At 53.0% G+C, this 22596-nt stretch overlaps 3 protein-coding genes and 1 long non-coding RNA gene across 36 annotated transcripts in view; 2 read left to right on the top strand and 2 right to left on the bottom strand.

Moving 5' to 3' along the window:
• Nucleotides 1–5524, bottom strand: part of ZFHX2 (zinc finger homeobox 2) — a 30883-nt gene extending 25359 nt beyond the window's left edge. The window contains exon 1 of one of the 5 annotated variants that reach the window (XM_016925893.4): nucleotides 5112–5524. The gene's annotated coding sequence lies outside the window, so the exon portion shown is untranslated. Of the gene's footprint in view, nucleotides 1–2161; nucleotides 2258–5111 lie in introns of those variants that run through there. The other 4 variants (XM_063792798.1, XM_016925895.4, XM_016925892.4 and 1 more) reach the window with 4 other exon arrangements.
• Nucleotides 5525–9741: 4217 nt separating this feature from the next.
• On the top strand, nucleotides 9742–13430 carry THTPA (thiamine triphosphatase). 10 transcript variants are annotated; one of them, XM_063792807.1, is made up of 3 exons: nucleotides 9742–10089; nucleotides 10231–11050; nucleotides 12548–13430. In XM_063792807.1, the coding sequence occupies exons 2-3, from the start codon at nucleotides 10504–10506 to the stop codon at nucleotides 12691–12693; spliced, it is 693 nt and encodes a 230-aa protein (XP_063648877.1). In that variant the 5' UTR covers nucleotides 9742–10089; nucleotides 10231–10503; the 3' UTR covers nucleotides 12694–13430. The 10 variants fall into 10 exon arrangements, 9 of the variants coding, with proteins under 9 accessions (XP_063648877.1, XP_009425806.1, XP_009425809.1 ...); XM_009427531.4 differs by having other exon boundaries at nucleotides 9961–10089; nucleotides 10489–11050; XM_009427534.5 differs by having other exon boundaries at nucleotides 9961–10089; nucleotides 10489–10785.
• AP1G2 (adaptor related protein complex 1 subunit gamma 2) lies at nucleotides 13419–21813 on the bottom strand. Of its 20 annotated transcripts, none has more exons than XR_010150882.1 (22): nucleotides 21306–21547; nucleotides 20966–21170; nucleotides 20420–20544; nucleotides 20134–20275; nucleotides 19672–20016; nucleotides 19462–19557; nucleotides 18975–19055; nucleotides 18417–18515; nucleotides 18187–18242; nucleotides 17900–18013; nucleotides 17570–17710; nucleotides 17438–17492; nucleotides 17234–17356; nucleotides 16359–16448; nucleotides 16143–16270; nucleotides 15817–15921; nucleotides 15367–15490; nucleotides 15151–15286; nucleotides 14517–14631; nucleotides 14107–14270; nucleotides 13790–13888; nucleotides 13419–13702 (listed from the first exon to the last, which is right to left on the bottom strand). XR_010150882.1 is itself a non-coding variant. In XM_054666405.2 (22 exons), the coding sequence occupies exons 2-22, from the start codon at nucleotides 21167–21169 to the stop codon at nucleotides 13601–13603; spliced, it is 2358 nt and encodes a 785-aa protein (XP_054522380.1). In that variant the 5' UTR covers nucleotide 21170; nucleotides 21593–21682; the 3' UTR covers nucleotides 13419–13600. The 20 variants fall into 20 exon arrangements, 12 of the variants coding, with proteins under 12 accessions (XP_054522380.1, XP_063648873.1, XP_063648872.1 ...); XR_010150886.1 differs by having other exon boundaries at nucleotides 15367–15616; XR_010150884.1 differs by having other exon boundaries at nucleotides 15367–15616; nucleotides 15708–15921.
• Nucleotides 15594–21930, top strand: LOC107968122 (uncharacterized). The gene is made up of 5 exons (XR_010150891.1): nucleotides 15594–15728; nucleotides 18605–18696; nucleotides 19312–21277; nucleotides 21543–21638; nucleotides 21762–21930. It is a non-coding gene; the product is annotated as an uncharacterized LOC107968122 (long non-coding RNA).
• Nucleotides 21931–22596: the final 666 nt, after the last annotated feature.

Consider the following 22596-nt stretch of genomic DNA (forward strand, 5'->3'; position numbering starts at 1 on the left):
GCCCCTGTGCATGCGACATTCCAGTTGATGGTCCTGCTGGGAATTCCAAGGCCTGAACTTTAGCTTTGATGTAATCCTGTGTTCCTGCCAAATACAGAAAGAGGGCTCCTGTTCTCTCATTAGACTTTGGGGTAAAAAATGCTGAGGGGTGCTGAGCATCTCAGTAGAAATTAGAAAAATATATCTTCGTCTAGGTGTATGCAGCCCCCATGCCAGTGGTACAGCTTGGTGACAGGACTGTGGGTGGACCTCAGCTCTGTCACCCCTTAACAACTGCACATGAGGACCCTGGTCTCTGGACTAGTTCCTACATGAGGAAGCCACTGAGAGCCCATGGGATTACCCTACGGGGCTGGAAGTTACTTCTAAATCTTTCACCCCTGCCTTGCCAGCCTGGGGAGGAGGAATGGGCAGGCAGTTCCCTAGGACTTTCCCCAGAGAGGCAAGGGGCTCTGGGAAAGTGGGTGGTGGGATGACCGAGCTTAGTGTGAGGAGCTCGAGAAGAAAGATGGAAAAATCAATGAAATGAGTTTCTAACGGTGAGGTAAAGGACCGCTGTGTCGACAGCCTGTCGCTTGCTGCAAAATATGAGCTGCCCAACTCCGTGGCGGTGGCTGACAGTGCAACAGCCACCACTGTCCTTCCTTCAGGCCCCCCGCCCACCAGCCCCTTCTCTAGCTGCCCTGGCCTTGCTTATTATAGCCAGACTGTCCTCCAGCACTCCCAGCTCTCTCCCCTGTCTTCTTTCGTAGATTTCTCAACCCATTCAGGGGCTTTTTGGCCCTTCACCTCGTGATTCCTGATTGGGTGCATGTTTTCTATAGCTTCTGTGTATTTAGACCTCCTCTTTCTGCAGATTTTGCTCTGAGAGTTGTGGTGAGTTTTACATCTCTTGCCTCCCCCTCTTCTAGATACCTCTGGAGTCTTTCAACAGTGGAGAGTCAGATGTCAAGGCCATCCCTCACAGGGTTCTTTACATCAAGATCTGGGCAGCAGTAACTTCTCCCTCCTTTGGCCTTTTGGCCCACATGGCCAATGCTGCCTTCGTTGTATTAATAATTACCTGGCTTGGGATAGGTGTTTAGAATGGGTCTGGTATTGATTTATGAACTCCTTATTTGCGGCCATTGTATATATACGGTTATGACCAATTCAATTGTAGTTTCATGATTGGGAATGGGGTGGGGATGCTACTTTTAATTCACATTTGCCAACTCTCTCTTTGGAAACAACTCTCAACCTTTTCTGGAAACCGCCTCCTTTCTCTTCCCTCCTCCACATCTTCCTCTTGGGCTCCTAGGGCTGTTCATTCATGTTTTCCTCCAATTATCACTACAAAGACTCTGCACATGAGCCCTGAGAGTTCCCCTGGCTGCCTCCAAGTGTGACCCTAACCCAGTCTCTCCTGTCTGCCTCAGATCTCACTGTCACTGGTTAACTACCCTCCAGCCATTCCCTCCGGTTTCTGATTTCCCAGTTTGCCCGTTAATGTAGACTTAGGTGGGGGGAGTGGGTGAAAATTAGGTGGGCAACTCTTTCCCCCAGCCTCTCCCTACTAATTCAACATTTGATCAATAGATATTTATTAAGCCTTTTCTGTGTGACAGACACTGTGCTAGGTGCTGGAAAACAATTGGAAACTAGACAGATGTAGCCACTCCTCAGATGACCATGTGACTAACCCTGAGTCTCTCACCAGACAGCTAAGTCTCTCAGACTAGGGGACTCTGTCCCATTTCCCCCCTTTCTGTACAGCCAAATTCCACTGTGCCCTCTGGCATTTCACAACCCTTCCCTTTTCTCAATCCCTGAATGAGTTTACACTCACACAGCCCTGATCCCTTCTCTCTGCATTCTAGCTTTAGTCTCCATTCCTAAACCCAAAGCCATTACACTTTCAACAACTCTCCTCCCCACTCACAAAGCCCTTCTCCTTTCACATTCTGTAACTGCCATTTCTAGTCCTCCTCTTCTGTCTCTGCCTGCCTTTTGATCCAACCATCCCGACCTCAATGCCCTGTCTTAGGTTCCTTCCTCTTGCTACTGTCAGGCTCTAGCAAACCTCAGGTGCTCACAAACGAGTTATTTGTGACAACTGTTGTTCTGAGCTGAGAAGAGCTCCAGGGAGGCAAAGTCAAGCTACCAGAGTCAGAAATCCTACCAATTCGACCCAGGCCCTGGCCCATAGGTGATACAGCACCCCGGCAAAGCAGCAAGTGATTCCTGTATGGGTCTCAAGGTAACACCAGCTGCCTCTGACATCATGGAGGGAGGAACCCTGTCAGGTTGCCAAGGCAATACCAGCAATTTATGACATCAGAGGCTTGACGTCTTTGGTTCTCAGGGGCTGGGAAGATTCAAGTTCCTCTCAGCTGAAGTTTTATGGGAATTCTACTTTTTCATCTCTTTGCTTGTGTTCTGGCTTGGGAATGAAATACAAAGGCCTTTCGTGGGGGTAGTGAGTGATTAGGCCAATGAAATGAATGCTCGTGAGGTTCTCTCTCTCTCTCTCTTCCCCGGATATTTCTGCTTTCTCTCCCTCTCTTGGGCATTTCTCTCTTCTGGGGCTTCGCCCAGTGGTATTCCTGCTATTTCTGCTATGCTTTTTTTCCAACCCCCCGGTCCCCCCGCAGTGCTCTCGCTCTCTTTGCATCAGTCACGCTGTGTCCTCCTCACACCAGAGGCATTTGTTTCCTTTGATACCTCATCCTCTCCTCTTTTCCTCCTACCAAGCTCTGTGCAGCTCTGATCTGCCTCAGCACTCCTTCGTTTGCCATCCATTTACCTTCTTTGTACCATACTCTCTTCCCATCTCATCTTGTTCAGCAATTCCTCCCTTCCCCCTCTTTACTACTGTATTAATTTCATAGTGCTTTTCTGTTGACCTCCACTTTAGGAATATTCTATCATTTCTCTTCCTTTTACCTTCTGTATTGCTATCAACACGTTTTGTTTCATTCTTCCAATTTCTTATTAATCACCCCTTGGTTCCTCCCCTGCCCCCGAGTCCGCATAGATTTTCCTCCCTTCCTTTGCACATCCCTCACGTCATACATTTCTCTACCCCGTGTGTTTATTGCACCGACCACCCCTTTCTTTCTTTAATTCTGTTCACCTCTGAAATCGTCCATCTTCTGCCCATGGCTGCCTGCTCCTTTTACCTTTCCAAGCTCCTGAGGTTTGGAAAAACAATGATGGGCTAAAAACTAAGGTAAACTCTCCAGATCCTTTATCCACCCTTACTGTTCTTCAGGCTGAATGAACTTGACTCCTTACATACGATAGCTTTTATTACACTAATAAACACTGCCTCATTAAAAAAAAATGGTGCTGGATCTAAATATGATAGTAGCAGGGGCCTAGGAAGAAGATGAACTAAAAAGTGAAGAAAAAGCAACTGATATCTAGAATGAACTGAAGGATGGGGGGCAACCAGGCAGGGTGGAGCTTAGAGTCCTAGGGAATATCTCCTTACAAAATCAAAGTTGACAGTTAACTGACATAATGGCACTGACTGATGGAGGGGTTATATGCCCCTGGAAGCTCATTAAATTTATTTCTTGGCCTGTTTATGTGCCTTCACAAACCATACCCCACACCTCTCCCAGCCCTTTGCTTGCTGGTACTTTCTGCTGCTGGGGTTAAAATGCTGGATAAGAGGAAAAGGGATAAAAGAAACTAGAAACTTAGGGTGATCAAGAAGAAAAGGTAGGAAGAGGGCAGATTATGGGAACAAAGGTGGAAACTCAGAGCTCATGGGAAACAGATGGAAAAAAGGGGTGAAGCAAAATGGGGAAATAAAAAATATACAACGATAAAGTGGGGGAAGGGAGTAAAATTAAGTCAGCAGGGAAGAGGTTTTGTTGTGGGAAGCTGCTGGAAAGGCAGATGACACGCATGAGACCAGAAGGTGAGGTTCTGATGAGGGAGACAGGCACATGGCAAAGGGGACAGTCAACAATGCTAGGAAGTTCCAAAGCTTCTCTGGTGATGGTGGAAGAAGAGGCTGTCCTGGCCATGCTGAAGGCACTAGAGGCTTTGGCGAAGACACATTTGCTCCATCATCCCACTCCTCCAGGCCCTGACTGTGACCGCCACAATCATGACTGATAAGCAAATTCCAAAGTAGCCTGAAAAGGCCAGAGATATCCAGACAGACTCTGAAGGAGAGGGCATGGAATCCTAGACCGACAGAACAGGCAGCCAAGGCGTGACACATAGTGATAGAGACACACAAGGAGAGGATCACTCAGATGGGAAGGGTCACAAGTGGAGACAGTGACATACAGATCCAGAGATGGATGGGATGGAACAGACAAGATGAAGAACAGCAAAACCAAAAGTCAGGGACACATGGACAGAGATCAGCGGGGCTACAGGCACAGCGAGAAGCGTGGTCCTGTGCTTGAAAATGATAGGGCTGCTCAGAGGGGCAGACGAGCGGATGGGGGTGGTAGGATGGGCGTGCAGGACAGACACGCTTCACCTTGAATGGGCTTATGGCCTCCCCTCACCTACTCAACACTTTCAAAAAAAGGAATGGAAAGCCCAACTTCAGCCAAAAACGAACGAAGACTGAGAGTATCCACGTCCCCTCCCACTCCACGCCCCAGCGCGCTAGCCCATCCATCAGCCCGCCGGCCGCGGTTCTCCCATCCCACAGCCGGCGGGGGGCCGCCGAGACCCAGGCCCCTCCAGGCTGACAGCTCTGAGCCCTCACACTCACCGGGCCTCCCCTTCCCCCCGGGACCCCGCTCCCTGCCCAACTCGGCGCGGTCCGTCTAGGCTTTCCATACCCTTCGTCTGTCCGGCGGGCCTCTGCCTTTCCCGTTGCCGTTTCTCCCTCCACCCCCGCATCTCTCTCTTCCCCCATCCTCGCGCACGCCCTCTTCCTCCCACACCCCTGTCCGCTATCTCCCAGGGCTCTCGGTCTGTCTGTCCGTCCTTGTCCCCTCCCCCAGCCCCTTCCCGTCCCTCTCCGTCCCCTCCAGCGGCAGTCTCCAAGCGCCTCCTCTCCCGTCTCGAGCTTCCAAAGAGCAAGGAAGGGAAGAAGAGAGAGAGGGAGAGGAGAAAAAAACCAACCCAGCAGCATCGGAAATCGATGCACTTACACCTCAGCTGGAAGCAGGGACGGGAGTCGAACCGCGGCCACCGAGCAGCGCGAGGCGGGGAGGGGAGGGGGCGGCTCTTGGAAGGGACTTCTCCGATGTGTTGATTCCTCTTTTTTCCCCTCCTCCTCCCTCCCTCCAGCGCTCGCTCCGGGGCGTCAGGGACGGAGATGGAAAAAATAAATAAATAAATTCACGGCGGTGAGGGAAGTGAAGGAAAATAATCAATGCTATTTGGCTGCGGCTGAAGTGTTTCCCCGGCTTCGTGAGGGGGTTTCCATTGATTCACCCTGGGCACTCGCTCGCTCCCTGCCTCCTCCTCCTCCTCCTCCTCGCCCTCCTCCTCCTCCTCCTCCTCGCCCTCACTCCTCCGCCTCATTCACTGGCTGGAGTCTAGGCGTCCCACACAATGGAATAATCAATACCCAGGCGCCCGGGGCTGCCCCACTGAGCAGGTGCAGCGGCCCGCCCGCCGCGGCGCATGCCGGGAGTTGTAGTCTGTTCGCGCCCGCCTGCCTGCCTCGCGGGACCCAGGGCCGGAGGCAGGCCGGCCAGCCCACCAGGTCGCCTCCAGGTTCAAGCCGGTGCCTGCAAAGAGGGCAGGCCCCTTTAAACTCTTTTCCGTCTCCTCTCCTCTTCATCCTGTGGCCTGCAGAAACCATACATGTGTTTTGTTGTTTTGTTTTAAATCAGCTTCAGAACAAGCCCTGAGCCGCCCAAGGCCTCCTTTTTTCATTCTCTTCTTCCTGCCTTATTATTCCGCCTCCCCCATCTCCCCCCGCGAAATTGGGTACTAGAACCTTCTCTACCGCAGCAATTACTCTTTAGTCTCTGAGAGCTTCTGCCTCCTCCACATGGTTACATAGTCCCCTGAGCTGGGTAGGGGGAGGTTTGGGCTCCTCCTCATCTTCAGTTTATTGCTTATTAAGTGCTCCTGAATTTTTTTTTTTTTTTTTTTGGAGACGGAGTCTCGCTCAGTCGCCCAGGTTGGAGTGCAGTGGTGCGATCTCTGCTCACTGCAACCTCCACCACCGGGTTCGAGCGATTCTCCTACCTCAGCCTCCTAAGTAGCTGGGATTACAGGCATGCATCAACACACCCAGCTAATTTTTGTATTTTTAGTAGAGACGGGGTTTCACCATGTTGGTCAAGCTGGTCTCGAACTCCTGACCTTGTGATCCGCCTGCCTCGGCCTCCCAAAGTGCTGGGTTACAGGTGTGAGCCACCGCCACGCCCAGCCCGTTTTTTTGTTTGTTTGTTTTTTTCTTGAGACAGAGTCACTCTGTCGCCCAGGCTACAGTGCAGTGGCATGATCCCGGCTCACTGCAACCTTCGCCTCCCAGGTTCAAGTGATTCTCCTGCCTCAGCCTCCCAAGTAGCTGGGATTGTAGGTGCCCACCACCATGCCCTGCTAATTTTGTATTTTTAGTAGAGACGGGGGTTTCACCATCTTAGCCAGGCTGGTCTCGAACTCCTGACCTCAGGTGATCCACCGGCCTCAGCCTCCCAAAGTCCTGGGATTATAGGCGTGATCCACCTCACCCGGCCGCTCCTGTATTCTAATAACAATAATTTTTAAGATTTCTTGAATGCACAGGGACAGTTCCAAGCACTTTTACATATATTGTTTACTCCTCTCAATACCTCAAGCATGAGGTAGATGCTATTATAGTCTCATTTATTGAGGAAACTAAGGCACAAACAAATGAATTAACAGGCCCAAGGTCCAATGGCCAATAAGTAAGTGACAGTGCCAGGACTCAAAAACCTCCATGGTCTGGCTCCAGGGCCCATACTAACTGCTATAGCCTACTTCTCTTAAACAACACAACAAAACGCTGAAGTTCACATGACAAAAAGGAGAGATAAAGGAACATTTTGAGTTTATACTATGTGACAGTTTATGACTGAATCCTCACAGGTAACTGTGAGGCAGGCCACATTTTCTCAATGAAAAAGCAGAGGCTGGCCGGGCATGGTGGCTCACTCCTGTAATCCCAGCACTTTGGGAGGCTGAGGTGGGTGGATCACCTGAGGTCAGGAGTTCGAGACCAGCCTGACCAACATGGAGAAACCCTGTCTCTACTAAAAATACAAAATTAGCTGGGCGTGGTGGTGGGCACCTGTAATCCCGGCTACTCGGGAGGCTGAGGCAGAAGAATCGCTTGAACCCGGGAGGCAGAGGTTGCGGTGAGCCAAGATCACACCATTGCACTCCAGCCTGGGCAACAAGAGTGAAACTCCGTCTCAAAAACAAAAACAGGCCGGGCGCGGTGGCTCACACCTGTAATCCCAGCACTTTGGGAGGTGGAGGCGGGTGGATCACGAGATCAGGAGATCGAGACCATCCTAACAGGGTGAAACCCCATCTCTACTAAAATTACAAAAAATTAGCCGGGCATGGTGGTGGGCACCTGTAGTCCCATCTACTTGGGAGGCTGAGGCAGGAGAATGGCATGAACCCTGGAGGCGGAGCTTGCAGTGAGCCGAGATGGCGCCACCACACTCCAGCCTGGGCGACAAAGCGAGACTCCGTCTCAAACAAACAAACAAACAAACAAAAATTAGGAGGGTGGGGTGGCGCGTGCCTGTAGTCCCAACTACTCAGGAGGCTGAGGCGGGAGAATCATTTGAACCCAGGAGGCAGAGGTTGCAGTGAGCTGAGACGCCAGAGTGAGACTCTGTCTCAAAAAAAAAAAAAAAAAAAAAAAAGCAGATGCTTAGGAAAGTGGAGTAGCTTGCCGAAGGCCAAACATCTAGAAAGTGAAGCTGGGAGTCGACCTCAGTTCTGGCTCCGGAAACTGGTCTTTCTGTTCAAATAAGCTGCTCCTTTTGCCCCACTGGATTGGACCTTATAACATAAGGAAAAATTAGGTCTTCATCCCAGGTTAACAAAACCTGAAAGCAAAAGATGGATGAAAAGCAGGCTTTAGGAGCTGGGGTTGCTTCTCTCCCTAACCAACAGTGCTTAACATGGAGTGGGGACAGAGGTTGACCCAAGCTACTCCAAGTTCAAGATGCCATTTGTTTATTTATTTATACACAGGGTCTTGCTCTGTTGCCGAGGCTGGAGCGCAGGCAGTAGCAGGATCGTAGCTCACTGCCCTTGACCTCCTGGGCTCAAGCTATCCCGCTGCCTCAACCTCCTGAGCAGGTGGGACCACAGGCATGCACTACCACACCAGGCTAATTAACAAATTTTTTTTTTTTTTTGTAGAAACAGGGTCTTCCTATGTTGCCCAGGCTGGTCTCAAACTCCTGGCCTCAAGTGATCCTCCTGCCTCGACCTCCCAAAGTGCTAGGATTACAAGTGTGAGTCAACACACCTGGCCAAAATGCCATGTCTTTAAAAAAGTGTCCTTCTCCCTATAATACCTCTCACTGGTCATGTATTTCCAGAAACATACTGGTGAGAGGGCAGGTGTTGAGAACATGGCACTTCTCACCCATCATAGGAAGGAGTCCAGGAGTTAAGAGCCACGGTTCCTCAGGGAGCTTCCTCACATGTAAGGTCAGACATATAGTTAGAGTCTCCAGATAACCATAGTCCTCAGAGGGAGTAAGAAGGAATCGTCTCTATTAATATTTTGTCTCCCAAAGCATTCAAAGGGCCAACCCCCATGTTTTCCTGAATTTTATTTTTTTGGGGACAGATGGAGTCTCGTTCTGTCGCCCAGGCTGGAGTGCAGTGGCGCCATCTCAACTCACTGCAACCTCTGCCTCCCAGGTTCAAGCAATTCTCATGCCTCAGCCTCTGGAGTAGCTGGGAACACAAGCACGCGCCACCATGCCCGGCTCATTTTTGCATTTTTAGTAGAGACGGGGGGGTTTCTCCATGTTGGCCAGGCTGGTCTCGAACTCCTGACCTCAGGTGATTCACCTGCCTCGGCTTCCCAAAGTGCTGGGATTGCAGGTGTGAGCAACCGCACCGGCCTTTCTGTATTCTAAATGAACATAAGTAGTTCTACACCTGACAAAAACTGCTTAGGGACCGCTGGAAACTCTGACAAACTCCTCAGTCTAGCACTCAAGGCTTTTCCCTCAACTGCATTTCTAGCCTCGTCTTCTCCTTACGTACCACCCAGGTGTTCTCCAGTTTCTGGGCCTTTGCTTAGGCTACTCCTGTCTCCATCTAGGTCTCCAACTGTTGAAATACCATCATATCTTTAGTTCCTGGCCAAAATACCACTTTATTCTCTGACAGAAAGTTTCTCACCCACTCTTACCCTCAACGTTCACGCCAGGAGGTATTAGATCCCCTCTAAAACTCCAGAGTAGCTAAACTGGACTTTATTACGCGCTGCCCCCGCCCCCTTCCCTCCCCCCCACCCCAACCCCCCTCGCCACCATTGCCACTGGCCTGCGCTTAGCTGGCTGCTATAGCAGATATCTGTTGGACGGTGTGAATGGCTTGTATTCCAGGCCCATCTGCCTGCGTTGGGGGTGCGAAGGGGGGTGTTGGAGATGGGACTGGGGCTTGAGCTCCTTGCACCCGACTCTCCCCGCCGCCTTGTAGCCCCAGTTCAGCTTTAGGTAGAGTACCGCAGGCACCAAGTGCAGCTTTCCTGTCACCATAGCGACGGGCGGGGCGAGAGGGCAAAGTCTCCCTTTGGAACTACATCTCCCATCATGCATCCGCGCCTCGGGGTGCCTGGCTCAGTCTCAGGCATGAGACCTGTACCAGCCCCCGGGAGCCGTGAGGGGCCGACAATGAGGAGAAGAGTGCAAGGGGCGGCCTCGCTCCCCTGGCCACCGCGGGGGTCGCGGCCTCCCATTACATAGCGCGTGTCTCGAGCCCCGGCCTGCTCTCGGCACCGCCACAACGGGCGTAATATGGCCGCTGGTGCCGGGACCTGCCGGGCGCGCGGAGGGTCGGGCCGAGGTCCGGGATCCGGAACTGCTCCCGGCATTCCTCGCGAGTGTATGGCGTGGGCTCTCTTCCCCCTCTGTGGGTCCCGCGAGGAGACTCTCGGGCTTTGAGGTGAGACCTGAGGTTCCGCTGGCCGGTAGTGTAGCAGGAAAGGGCAGGTCCTCCCGGGTCGTGAGCCACTAGCCTCCTGGGGTGGCAAGGTGTAGAGAGGGGGGCGTTGAAAGGACACCCGCTACCCGGCCTGCTTTCTAGGGGTCTCTTTGGATTGAGGACATCAGCAGCAGTGGAAGGGATTTTACTGGAGACCTGTCACTGTCAGAGCCTTAAAATATCACCGACGGGGCCTTAATGTCACCGAGGTAGAGAGAAAAGGGCAGTAGCCCTAGAGACTATTGCGACACAGTGTGCCCCTCATAAGTTCTTCCAGGGAGGGGGTCTGTACTGAGTTGACGCCCCAGGAGCTGAGCACCAGGCTTTGCATCCTTGGGAACTCAGCAAACGTTTGTTCAGCCAATTGCAGGTAGCATGGCCCAGGGCTTGATTGAGGTGGAGCGAAAGTTCCTTCCAGGGCCTGGCACAGAGGAGCGGCTGCAGGAGTTGGGGGGCACCCTGGAGTACCGGGTCACCTTCCGAGACACCTACTATGACACCTCTGAGCTGAGCCTCATGCAGGCTGACCACTGGCTGCGACGACGAGAGGATAGTGGATGGGAGCTCAAATGTCCTGGAGCAGCAGGTGTCTTAGGACCCCACACGGAGTATAAGGAACTCACAGCGGAACCTACAATTGTGGCCCAACTCTGTAAGGTGCTGGGGGCTGACGGCCTGGGGGCTGGAGATGTGGCTGCTGTGCTGGGCCCACTGGGGCTGCAGGAAGTAGCTAGTTTTGTGACTAAGCGGAGTGCCTGGAAGCTGGTGCTCTTGGAAGCTGATGAAGAGGAGCCACAGCTCAGGGTGGACTTGGATACAGCCGACTTTGGCTATGTTGTGGGTGAGGTAGAGGCCCTGGTGCATGAGGAGGCTGAAGTACCAACTGCCCTAGAGAAGATCCACAGGCTCAGCAGCATGCTTGGTGAGGGTGACAGGCCCTTTTGTGCTTTTCCTGCTCCCCACTTTTCTCTTTTGGAGGCACCCGCTGGACCATGTAGTGGGGGAGGGCCTCCGGATTAAAAAAATTTTTTTTAATAGAGACGAGGTTTTGCCGTGTTGCCCAGGCTGGTCTGGAACTCCTGGACTCAAGCAATTTGCCTGCCTCAGCCTTCCAAAGTGCTGGGATTACAGGTGTGAGCCTCTGTGCCTGGCCTGGATTATTTTTGTAATGGGAATTGTTTTAGCAATTTTCTAAGTTTGCTTACAGTTCTGTGAAATCTCGTTTTCTCTTTAACAGTAGCTAATTTGGATCTAGTCCTTCCACGTGTCTAATTCCAGCCAACCTGCCTCATTTAGTTCTCATACCTATAGCCAGATCTCCTTCAGTTTCATTTCTCAGTTCCCTGCTTTGACTCTTCCTTCCCCCAATCTCTTTTTTTTCTTCTTCTTCAGTCACCACTCCTCCACAAGGAGTAAAAAGTAAGCCTTTTTACAAAAGCTGCCCTCTGGGAGGCTCAGACCCAGGATCTTCGGATCATGAGACTGATGCACTGCCCACTACACTGAGAGTCCAACCAGTCTTGTCCTTTTGTTTTACAATTACCTAGATCCTTTTAATTTGTCCTTTTGGCTTTTTGTAAAGGACAATAACATTATAGTTATGTGAGACAGTGAGGCATGATTTGGCAGATTTGTTCCTAAGGATAATTCCCTAGATCCTTTTAATTTGTCCTTTTGGCTTTTTGTAAAGGACAATAACATTATAGTTATGTGAGACAGTGAGGCATGATTTGGCAGATTTGTTCCTAAGCATAATTCCCTTGTAGACCGTTCATCCACACTAGGAATTGTGCATCCCATGGGGCCTTACAGCCCTGCAGTGCTGTTTGAGCCCCCTCAGCAAACATACACTGAGTTCCTTGCTATGTGCCCAGCATGCTGCCAGGCACTAACAACAAGACACTGGCAACAGGCAGTTCCATTCTCACCTCACCACATAGAGGCGAGAATTCTATGTGAATCCCACCCCATGGCTATAGCTTCCCTCCTCTTCTTTCTATAGCTCTTGGTTTCTATGTGTACATCTCTGCATGTGCTTCATTACTAAGCTAATGAGCTTTGGCCTGGTCTAGGGCTTTAATCTTGATTGCAGAACAGGGTAATAACTGAAATGAGCTGACGCTGAGGCATCCTTCGTTTTCTTGGTGCCTGGGTGCCTCTTCGCCATTTCTCCTTGCTGGAGGAGAGAGGCTCAGGTGTGGCTTCCAGTCCCACTCTTGCCTGAAGTTGCTCTTTTAGGTCCCACTTCCACAGGCAGGCAGGGAGTGGACTAGTGTGTTACAGAAGCTGGGTGGGTGACATTCAGAACCCCAGTGTGGCTTTGGAAACATCCATGGAGTCCTGGCTAGGTGGGCAGGGAGCAGAGTCCAAGTGCTTGTGGCTCTGTCCATTTCTCTCCTCATTGTCCTTTTACCTGTAGGTGTGCCTGCACAGGAGACAGCACCAGCCAAGCTGATTGTATATCTACAGCGTTTCCGGCCTCAAGACTATCAGCGCCTGCTAGAAGTGAACAGCTCCAGAGAGAGGCCACAGGAGACTGAAGATCCTGACCACTGCCTGGGCTAGGGGTGTCACTTCCTGGAAGGGGAAGGGAACTCTGGGTCTAACGGAGTCCACTCCTGGGCCCACTGTGCCTCTCCCCTCAGTGTCCCTTCTGACAGTGACTCCTCTCTCTCCAGCGCTGCCTGTTTCTTCCCCCTCCTCTAAGCTACTCTTCCTTGAGCCCTCCCTGGCTGCTTCCTCTCGCTCATCCGTCAGATGCAATCTGTGGGCCGCCCCTCTCCCCTGGCCGCTAAGCAGCCTCCATTGATTTCCGCTCGTGTTTATAGGATTTCCACTTAGCCGTGATCAGTAGTTAAGCACAGGAAAATCCCTTGCCACCCCCCCTCCCTTGGTCGATGCCATTGATTCTGCCAGCGGCTCCTAAACCGCCTTACAGCTGAGTTAGAAGATGAGGAGAGGCAGCAGGGATTTCCCTGCCTTGGGGTGTGGGAAACAGAAGAAAGTTGAGGAAATGGTTGGGAATCGCTGTTAGAACTCTAGAAATTCTAATCTGACTTTGCCACTGTGCCCAGCTCTGGCCCAGAGGGTAGAGTGCCTCCTGTGGAAGTTTAGGGGCAAATTTGTTCCCTGACCTGGAGAGGGTTAGAAAGAACCAACAGCTGCCCCCTCCCCGCCCCCGTGTTGAGACAGGTTCTCAAGGCTCAGGGGAAGATGCATACCTCCTATGTAAGAATGCTTTTCCCTTGCTGTTATTCATACACACTTTCCACTTCAAATATACCCAAATATGGCTTTCCTCACTTCTCAGGCTTTATTGGGCTTTATTTGTGGGAGAAGGGGGCTGGTCCCCAGTTTTTGCAGTGCAAAGCCAGAGCGCCACCTGCTGGTAGCCCTCAGGTGTAGGTTCGAAGCTGCTGGGGCCCCCTGGGGTTTGGGACACAGGAGAATTTCAGGCTGTGAGTGGAGACAGTTACTGCCACGATTCCACAGGCAAGTTGTTCACCTCAAAGATCTCCTGCACCGACTGGTGAAAGTGGTCGTAGGTGAGGCGCAGCTTTAGCCGCAGGGGGGCCTAGGAATAGGAGAGCAGGGACCAGGGTTAGCACCCACGGCTTCTTCTATCCCTGGGTCTTGTCTTGGGGGAACTCCTGAAGCTCACCTTGTTAGGATTGAGGATTCTGAAGAGCTGGGTGATAGGAAGGCCACCCCGAGCTGGAACTGTGTTCCCACTGGGGGCCTGCAGCTGCAGCTGGAGACTCTGAACACAGGAGTTTAACAGAGCACAGTATGGCAGTAGGTAGGGCTCAGGCAGCCCCTCTATACTCAGTGGCTCCACACCCTTTTCCTGTAACTCCCCAAGTGCTGATCTCCAGATGACTCAATCCCATCTCACACTGTCTCCCACCCATCTCCTCCACTTAGTGGCCTTTTCTCCTGGAGTCCCCAGGCCACCTCTGAACTCTGATCTTTACAAACCTTGGGCACAGCAGCCTGGCAGATGAAATGGGTGACATCACCCTCTGAGAAGTTGGTGGCAGTGACGGTGATTAACAGCAAAGCAGGGTTTTCAGGGGGTCGAATGAAAGACAGATTCAGCTGTACTCCCTCACGCTCAAACACTTTGAGATCTGGGATGGGAGCTGGAGTAGGGAGACAGAGGCAGCTCAGTGTGCAGGTTTGAGAGAACATGTTTGTTCATTCATTCAACAAAAATTGAGCAAACACCTGCTGGCCCTGCACTACTCGAAAGGCTAGTAACAAAGTAGACATGTAGATGAGGATGGAGCTTACTGTCTAATGGGGGAGAGAAACAATAAAAAAAGGCCGGGCATGGTGGCTCATGCCTGTAATCCCAGCACTTTGGGAAGCTGAGGCGGGTGGATCACCTGAGGCCCGGACTTGGGAGGCTGAGACACAAGAACAGCTTGAACCCGGGAGGCAGAGGTTGCAGTGAGCCGAGATCACGCCACTGCACTCCAGCCTGGGTGACAGAGCAAGACGCTGTCTCAAAAAAAAAAAAAAAAAAAAAAAAGGCAAGATAATTACAGACCATAATAGATGCTATGAAGGAAGTAAGGCATGCCAGAATAACTGGGGAGAACTGACTTAAATAGGAGTGGTAGGGGAAGGCATCTGACATTTTAGCTGAAGACTGAAGAGTGAGAATGAGCTGGTCATTTGATGTGCTGGGGAAAGAACATTCCATGTAAAAAAGAACATGAAATGCCAAGGGTGGGAGGGTGTGAGGAGCTGAGAAGGGGGCAGTGAGTGGGTAGTGGGAAAGTGGTATAAGAAGGGTTGGGGAGGAAGCAGGGCCCTGTAGGCCAGGGAAAGAAGTCTGGAACAAAGGGAAGACAGATGACCATGATTGACTTCATTCTTTTACCTCCTGAGACGGCGATGGGATGGAGGACACACAGGAAGAAGCAGGGTCCATGAACCTCAGCCCTTGGCTTAGGAGGAGGAGCAGTACATTTCCACCTACCTTCTCTAAGACATCTCCCCTTTGCTTAGGCTTACCTGGGGGTGGAGGTACACAGGGAAGGTCAAGCAGGTGTATCAGGGCACCTCCTGGGGAGGGGTCCAGAGGGGGAGGATGCTGGACATCCCCAGAAGCCCCATCCAAGAGATCTAGCAGATCCAGGAGCTGTGAGGCCTGGCAGAAGGGACAGAAGGGGCAGGGCTGGGTATGAAGCTCAGCCCATCTTCCTACCCCAGAGTTTCTAGCCTTCTCACCTGGGGCTCTGTGGGCACTGGGGCTGCTTCTGAAAGCTGGGCTGCTTCTTTGCTTTCCTTTGCTTCCTCATCAGCCTGAGGGCCATCTCGCTCCACAAGAGGCATTTTTTCCAGGATGGCAGCCCTGAGAGGATGGAATGCAAGTGTGCCTCTGTGTGGTCTCTGGGCCTTTCACAAGAGGCGTCTTGGATGAGGACTAGGAATATGGAGCCCTGGGCACATGGTGGCTCAGAAGTACCCTTCTGATTTCCTAAAATGACATGTTGTTGCTGATTTTCAGATGAACAAGGAGGGTTGGAAGCCAGCTTAGCTTCAATTAACAGTGGGTGGGAAGCTCTCACCGTGGATATGGAAGAACACAGGTGAGGATGAGGCCCTTGTACCTAGAAAAGGGCATTTGGGAGAGGGCAGGGGTTTGGGTCCCATGCTGCAGCACAGTGCTGGACACACCTCATGTGGTCGTATTTCCGGAAGAGTGTGTCATACTCCACAGCCCGCTGCTGCAGCTCCACGTCCAAGCAGCTCCCGTAGATGGACACCACCTGGCGGATGCGGCTGGGCCAGTGTAGTATGTAAGTGGCTATGGCAGTGTGCCACTGCAGGATGTGGCAAGAAGGAAAGGCCCACGGAGCAGGGAAATACCCAGATTTGGCTCAAAAACAAGAACCTAAGGGCTGGGGGGTAGGGAGGGCTGGGCATGTATGCCTGGAAAGAAACTCAAAAATGGGTGGACCCAGTGACAGGCCATCTCTCAAGGGGCTGGGACCCCTTCTTACTTGTTGTCCCCACAGAGGCGAGTGCTGAGCTTCATGAGGGCTGTGAGGGCATATCCTCGAGTGGCTGGCAGGGACATATGGGACTGCAGCACCTTTTCCAGCAATGCCAGCACTTCCTCTTCGTCCACCTTCAGACATGGATACAGTTAGTGGCCCTGGTGCAAGTCCTGTCCCCCTGACGAGTCCCTCCTCAGTGTACCCCCAGTGAGGTCTCACCTGAAGGGGCTCAATCTCCTCGCAGTTCCCCGCCAGCAGGAGGTCCCCATACTCCCCAATGCACCAGGCTGCCACCTGCACCAGTGGTTGCTACATGGGATAAGAAACTGCTGGGCTGGCCAGGCATGGTGGCTCAAGCCTGTAATCCCAGCGCATTGGGAGGCTGAGGCGGGAGGATTGCTTGAGACCAGGAGTTCAAGACCAGCCTGGGCAACAAAGCGAGACCCCCCCATCTCTATTTAAAAAAAAAAAAAAGAGAGAGAGAAAGAAAGAAACACTGCTGGGCCAGTGTCTGAGGTCCCCTCCTCACTTCCAGACCTGGCAATATCCCTTTAGGCAGTGCAGAGATGGTGGGGGGTTGGAGGAGTGGGGAAAGGGAAGTTTGTTACCTGGCTCCCACTGCCCTCTGGTGGCCAAGCATCAGAACTACATGGCCTAACCAAACAGGATGGAAATGTGAGAGGGTCCCTCCCTTGTGGAAGGGGTGGATGATGCTTTCTGCCCACCCTATTTAATTAAGATGGAAAAGGGGGCTATAGATACTGGCTGGCATCTGTTAATTCATTCAGCATTCAAGGTAATAATAAAACCTCATAAACACAAGAGCTTTAATCTCAAGGCAGCTCTAAGAGGCAGTGAGGGTACATGGAGCATAAGGGAAGTTAGTCATCTGTAGTTACATAACCAGGAGGTACCAGAGTCAGGACAAAAGCCCAGATGTTCTTAAAAACAGGGCTCTGTGCTCGGATGTCTTCTGCACTATGTAAGCAGCTGTGACCTTGAGAGAAAAATTGGAATCTAGTAGGGAGGAGGTGGCCCAGGATGGGCAAGGGAGTGGTTGGGCAGCCCTGGGCCTAGGTAGGTGGGAATGGTACCTGGGAAATGTCTTCTGCCAGGGCATTGTAGAGGCGGCGCACAGAGTAGGCATGTAGCTCCTGGGCCCCCCCAATCAGCTGGGTCAGGTTGGCCACTGCATCATCCCGCACATGGGTGCCCGCCTGGAAGGTGTGGGCATGGCCAAGTCAGTGTGGTGAATCTTGACCACTTCTGCCCAGCTCTCTGACTGGCCCCTGCCTCACCGTTGTCAGCACATGCAGGATGGTGTCTATGTGCCAGCGTTTGGTTGGAGCAAACCTAGGGGATATATGGCTCATCAGTCCTGGTACTGACGCTCCCCAGATTCTACCCTCTTCGACTCCTGGGCACCTCACCTCTCTGCAGCCAGCAGGATGCCTGAGGCACAGTCAGCCCGTAGGTCAGGAGGGCAGGACTCCAGAAAGGCCTGCAGCTCTTGCATCATGGCTCGCACATTGGAGCTATTTACCAGAGCCAGGCTTAGTTCCAGGGCTCTCCTGGCAGGAGAAAGAGGTTTCCATGCAGGTAGCCCAGGTCATCCTGGTCCATGCCTCAGGCCCTCTGCTTCCCCAGGGACCTGTCCCCCTTAGTCCCCTTACTCCAGCTGCTCTAAGCTGGCTCGAGTCTTGGCCACCGGGCACTGGGAACCTCTGCCCTGCCCTCCTGTCCCCTCTATCACTGCTCACCGGCTGAGGGAGGCATCAGTTTCCCGTAGACATTCCACCACAGTAGGCCGATGCCGCTGCACAGCACTGTGATCAGACTGCACCAGTCGAAGCAGTGATGTCAGGGCTACATACCTGGTCAGGATGGGGGAGGTTCTATCATACCATGGCCATCAGCCCCCACTCCCCGTCCTGTCCTGGGTATAGGGATAAGATAAGAGAGAAATGGATCAGGAGGCTCTGGAGGAAGGAGGGCAGAGGGCCAGGGGATCAGTGGCACAGCCTAGGTAGACAGTTGGGACTATTACCTAATGTTCCTGTCACTGTTGAGTAGGAAGCGGCCAAGAATGTTGACAGCTAGAACCTATGAGAGGCAGAAGTTGGGGTCAGTCAGGAAAGGAGCAACCTGCTCAGCCATTGAGGACTGGGAACACACTGGCGCAAGATGATGGGGCTAGGAGGGAGAAACCAGCAAGCAGGACCTGTGTGGGTGAGGTGGTGGGCGGGGCCGTAGTGGGAGAGGCATAAGGGGTGATACCCGTAGGCCAGCTGCAGAGCGGATATCCATGATGGTGAGTACTGTCTCAAACAGGACCGCATTTCCGGCATTTCGGCTGGTGTCCGTGTTAGTGGCCACCTGAGGGGATGAGAGAGGAGATGTATCTGCTCAAGGCCCTCCTCAGGTCTCCTTTTTTTGATACAGGGTCTCACTCTTGTCGCCCACAGCTCACTGCAGCCTTGACCTCCCAGGCTCTGATGATCCTCCTGCCTCAGCCTCCTGAGTGGCTGGGACTACAGGCACATGCCAACAAGCCCAGGTAATCCTCAGGATTCTTGAAGGACTCCAACATGTCATCTGTCCATCCTTCAACCATCCAACAAAGTTCCCTGAGCCTCTACTATGTGCCAGGGCCAGCCTGGGCACTGGGGCAATAGCACTAAGACAGACTGTGTCCCTTCTTCATGGAGTTCACTGTCTAGAGGAGATGGAGAGGCAATTACACGGCCACTGCACAGTGACGAGTCATGTGAGGGGCACCCAGGGCTGATGGGGTCTCCAAGCAACACAGCTAACCAGTGCCCTCCCAGGCCCCACCTGGGCCAGCAAGTCATTCATGGTCTCACTGCTCTCCTCGTGGTTCCGGCCCAGGATCCGAAGCAGACGAAGTATCTGGACCTGAGGTTGGGTTGAAAATGGAAAGTTGGAGGGGTTCATAGGATAAGGAGTCATGGGGCTGAGGAGAAAACTCCAACATGTGAGGGTCTGGCTCGCTCCCTAGAGCCTTCCCCCACCTCCTCACCTCCACAGGTCCCTTGGTCCTAGGAGGGGAACAGAGGTGTGTGAGGCCCGGGGAGTTTAGGACAGGCTTAAAAAAAAAATTGTTACCAAACTGTATTTTCCTGACTTTTAGGCATTCCCTCTCCCCTCACAGGTCCTGGGATGACCCGAGCAATCCTGTGCCTGCTACTCTGCTGCCCAGGACACTGAGAGAACCAGTGTTCTCTGGGAGGAAACCACTGGTCATGGTCTTACTGCTATGCCCTCTCTGATCCAGGGATACAGCAGTGAAAGGTCACCCCACCTGCAGGAAGGGGTCGCTGACTCCAGATATGCTGTGTTCTGTGGAGTATCCCATTGTCACCAGAGTCCGGAGGATGTGTACCAGCTGGGGTACCACCTGGAGGGAGGGCACAACTTTGGGCATTCGTTCTAATCCTCTCCAGCTAAAGCCCCATTCCTTCCCCACTGACCCTCTCTTCCAGGCCCAGGGCCTGCCCCTTCACCAGCCCACCTTTCGGAAGTGCCTGAGGGCTGCAGGGCTTCGTTCGCAGAGCTCCGTGATCAGCGTGATGGTGCCCAGCAGGATGCCTGGGGTCAGGGTCGGGGAAGTGAATGGTGGGGGCCAGGGGCAAGAGAGTCTATTGCGTGTGTGCCTGTGTGTGTGCACTACCATTCTCCTATGAGCTGGGGTTCCCATCCGATTTTCAATTCTTCTGTCCATAGACCTGAAGCAAAGGATGGGGGGCCCCACAGCCTTACCATGGTGACGCTCATGAAGCAGTTGGGCACAGGGTGGGAGGAAGACACTGGAGAGTTCAGGGACCTTCCGGATCATGTGCACTGCAGTCAGAATAGCCTGCAGAGGTCAGGGGCCTCAGACAGGGGTCAGATGGGATGGACCCCTGCATCTACTACTATATAGCACGCAGCAGGCAGTGTGCAGGAGCACGTGCCAGGAGTCCCGCCATCTCACCTTCTTGCGCACGTAGGGACTGGGCTGCAGGAGCAGTTTCTCCACCTCTGGGGCCAGGTCTCGGCACATCTCAGCAGAGCCCATGGTGCTCAAAGTGCACAAGGCCAGGCCTTGTACTGGCTGAATCCCCTGGCTCAGGTCACTGCAGGGGATTTGGGAGGATGGTCAGTCAAACCTCTGAGAAAATCAGTCCTTTTCAATACCCACAACAGGCAGTCCCCTGGGATTTCCAAGGTCCCTATTCTCCCATCTCCCTGATTCCAAGTGATTGCCAGAACCCTCTCACTTCTTGATGCTGTTGGTAATGAGCAGGTGGGCATCGTGCCTCTCATCCAATAGAAGCATGGCCCCCAGGTAGCCCACCCTCTTGTCTGTGAATCTGGAGGAGGCGATCAGTTTCAGGCACTCCATCTATAGTGAAGGGGGCAGACCAGGAAGAGGCAGGGGTGAAACCATAGACACTCACATCCCTGTTCCATCTTCCTCTTTAAAACCAGATTAACCTGTGGGGCATCATATCTCATCACTCTCCCTTCAACAAGAGGAGCTTAGGAAATTCAGGCGTTAGTGGGTAGGAGGAACTAGGAGTTGAGGAGGATGGGAGCGGAGAGGAGGAGGTGCCTGCCCTAAAGGAGGCTGGCCAGAGAATGAAGGGTTCAGGCCAGCTGATGCCCAGTAGGGGTAGCAATGGGGAAAGAGGTTTGCAGTGCAGGCTGTGAAGACTCTGAAATTGTAGAATTTAAAAAACCAGGGCATAAACAGGTGAGAGAGTCTGGGACTCTGCCCCACTAGCCTTCATCAAGCTCAGGAGGGAGGTATTCCTGGCCAGTACCTGTCCAAAGTGGGCGGGGTAGCCCAACATGTGGACGTAGAGCAGTTTGGCCAGCTGCCGGTGCCTGTGCACTGGGTCCCCGTCGCGGAAGGAGGCCCGGATGTGGGCACACTCCTTTTGGATCACCTCCCGCTCCTGGGCCTGAGTCTTGGCCCCGCGAATCTCTTCGATGAGGTCCTGAAGCTTCAGCGAAGGCACCACCATCCTGACTGGCAGAGTCCGGGAGTGGAGAAACACTCTCTGGTCGGGCGTGCCTGGGCTTTCGGCCCAGGCCCGTCCTGTGTCAAGACCCTAAGAGCCCGGGTCCCACAGGTACCCTAAAATTGCGCCCGCATTTTACCTTTCCCGAAGTGGGTCTCCAAATTCCGCGCCCACCCCACCGCCCGAGAAGCCCACTACGCATGCGTCCGCACCCCACCGGCGCCCCTTCCTATTGAGCATGCGCGCGAGCCCCACCTATTTCTCTCTACCGTTTCCTCCCCCTACCTGGTACCCCATCCCTAGCTCAGCCATTGCTTTTTTTCCACGACCCTCCGCTGTTTCTTCCGCGAGCTTCCTCCCCCGATTTCCATCTCAGGCAGCGGCAGCGGCAGCGACAGCCTGCCTACCCCAGGACTCCAGCCTCACCTGGCTTCTGCCTCAACTCCGCTCCTCTGCCCCCCAGCGCTTCCTGGTACGGGGCCGAGCAGGGGTTGGTGCTCCGTGCGGTCCTTCCCTCTCCCCGCCTCCACCACGGGACCCCGCCCTCCTGGGCCGACTGCAGAGCCTTCCTGAATCCTCTGACCTCGGGCCTCAGGCTTTAGCGGAGAGACAGCATGATAGGCCTGGAGTTCTTCAAGAGGCCTCCTCGCACATCCTTACCACCCGGAGAGCCTCAGTTTGGATTTGAAGCCATCGCACCCCAAAGGAGATGACAATCCCCCCCCTTTTTTGAACTTTTTTATTAATATATTTTTTTTGTTAAATTTCTTTGTATTTTTTTCCTGCAAGACTTGGTGTTGGCGGCACTGTTGTAGTTTAACTTCAATCCCAAATTCCATGAAATAGAAATCAGAAGTAAAGGTTGAGAGGGGAGGAAGGAGGGAGGCAAGCCAAGGAATAAACAAGAGTTTGACTAGAAAAAAAGAAGAGGGTATGTGTGGTGGGCATTCCTGGGCAAGGCCATTCCTTGAGGGAGGGGGTTGGCAGGCAGCTTGCCTCTGCCTCATGCAGGGGAGGGAGGAAAGATCCCCTGGGGACCCTACAGTCCCCTCTTCCTAGGGCTTCCTGCTCCCAGGGGAAAAGCTAATACCAGAGAGGGATCAGCCACAACCTCAAACAGGGCTCTCCACCCACCTGTCACCCGGGTTTGACTCCCACCTCTGCCCTGCCTGGGAAGCATGTGAGATCAGCTATCTTTGATCCCCTCCTTCTGTTGTTTTCCCATTTCACAAGATTCTGATGTAAAGGGGGAAGGGATATAACCCATTTTGGGACTACTAAACTTGTCACAGCTTCTGCTTCCATGTGAGCTCCTGTTATCTTGTCTGGTCCTATCCCCCAGAAGTGCCTCCTCCCACCACAACTCCCAGAGTTGGGATGTGGGGGCCTTGCTCAAGTGCCTCTAACCCTCTGCAGTAGAAATGTCTTCT

This window comes from Pan troglodytes, chromosome 15 (assembly GCF_028858775.2).
Source record: "Pan troglodytes isolate AG18354 chromosome 15, NHGRI_mPanTro3-v2.0_pri, whole genome shotgun sequence".
NCBI classification, from domain to species: Eukaryota; Metazoa; Chordata; class Mammalia; order Primates; family Hominidae; genus Pan; species Pan troglodytes.

What these genes read in the sequence shown, in the direction of transcription:
- THTPA (XM_063792807.1), top strand. Translation starts at nt 10,504, where the DNA reads ATGGCCCAGGGCTTGATTGAGGTGGAGCGAAAGTTCCTTCCAGGGCCT. An exon ending in CAGGCTCAGCAGCATGCTTG is followed by an intron (nt 11,051 to 12,547) that starts GTGAGGGTGACA and finishes TTTTACCTGTAG; the next exon opens with GTGTGCCTGCACAGGAGACA.
- AP1G2 (XM_054666403.2), bottom strand. Translation starts at nt 21,406, where the DNA reads ATGCTCAATAGGAAGGGGCGCCGGTGGGGTGCGGACGCATGCGTAGTG. An exon ending in TGAATGACTTGCTGGCCCAG is followed by an intron (nt 18,516 to 18,974) that starts GTGGGGCCTGGG and finishes TCATCCCCTCAG; the next exon opens with GTGGCCACTAACACGGACAC. An exon ending in ATCCTGCTGGCTGCAGAGAG is followed by an intron (nt 17,493 to 17,569) that starts GTGAGGTGCCCA and finishes TATATCCCCTAG; the next exon opens with GTTTGCTCCAACCAAACGCT.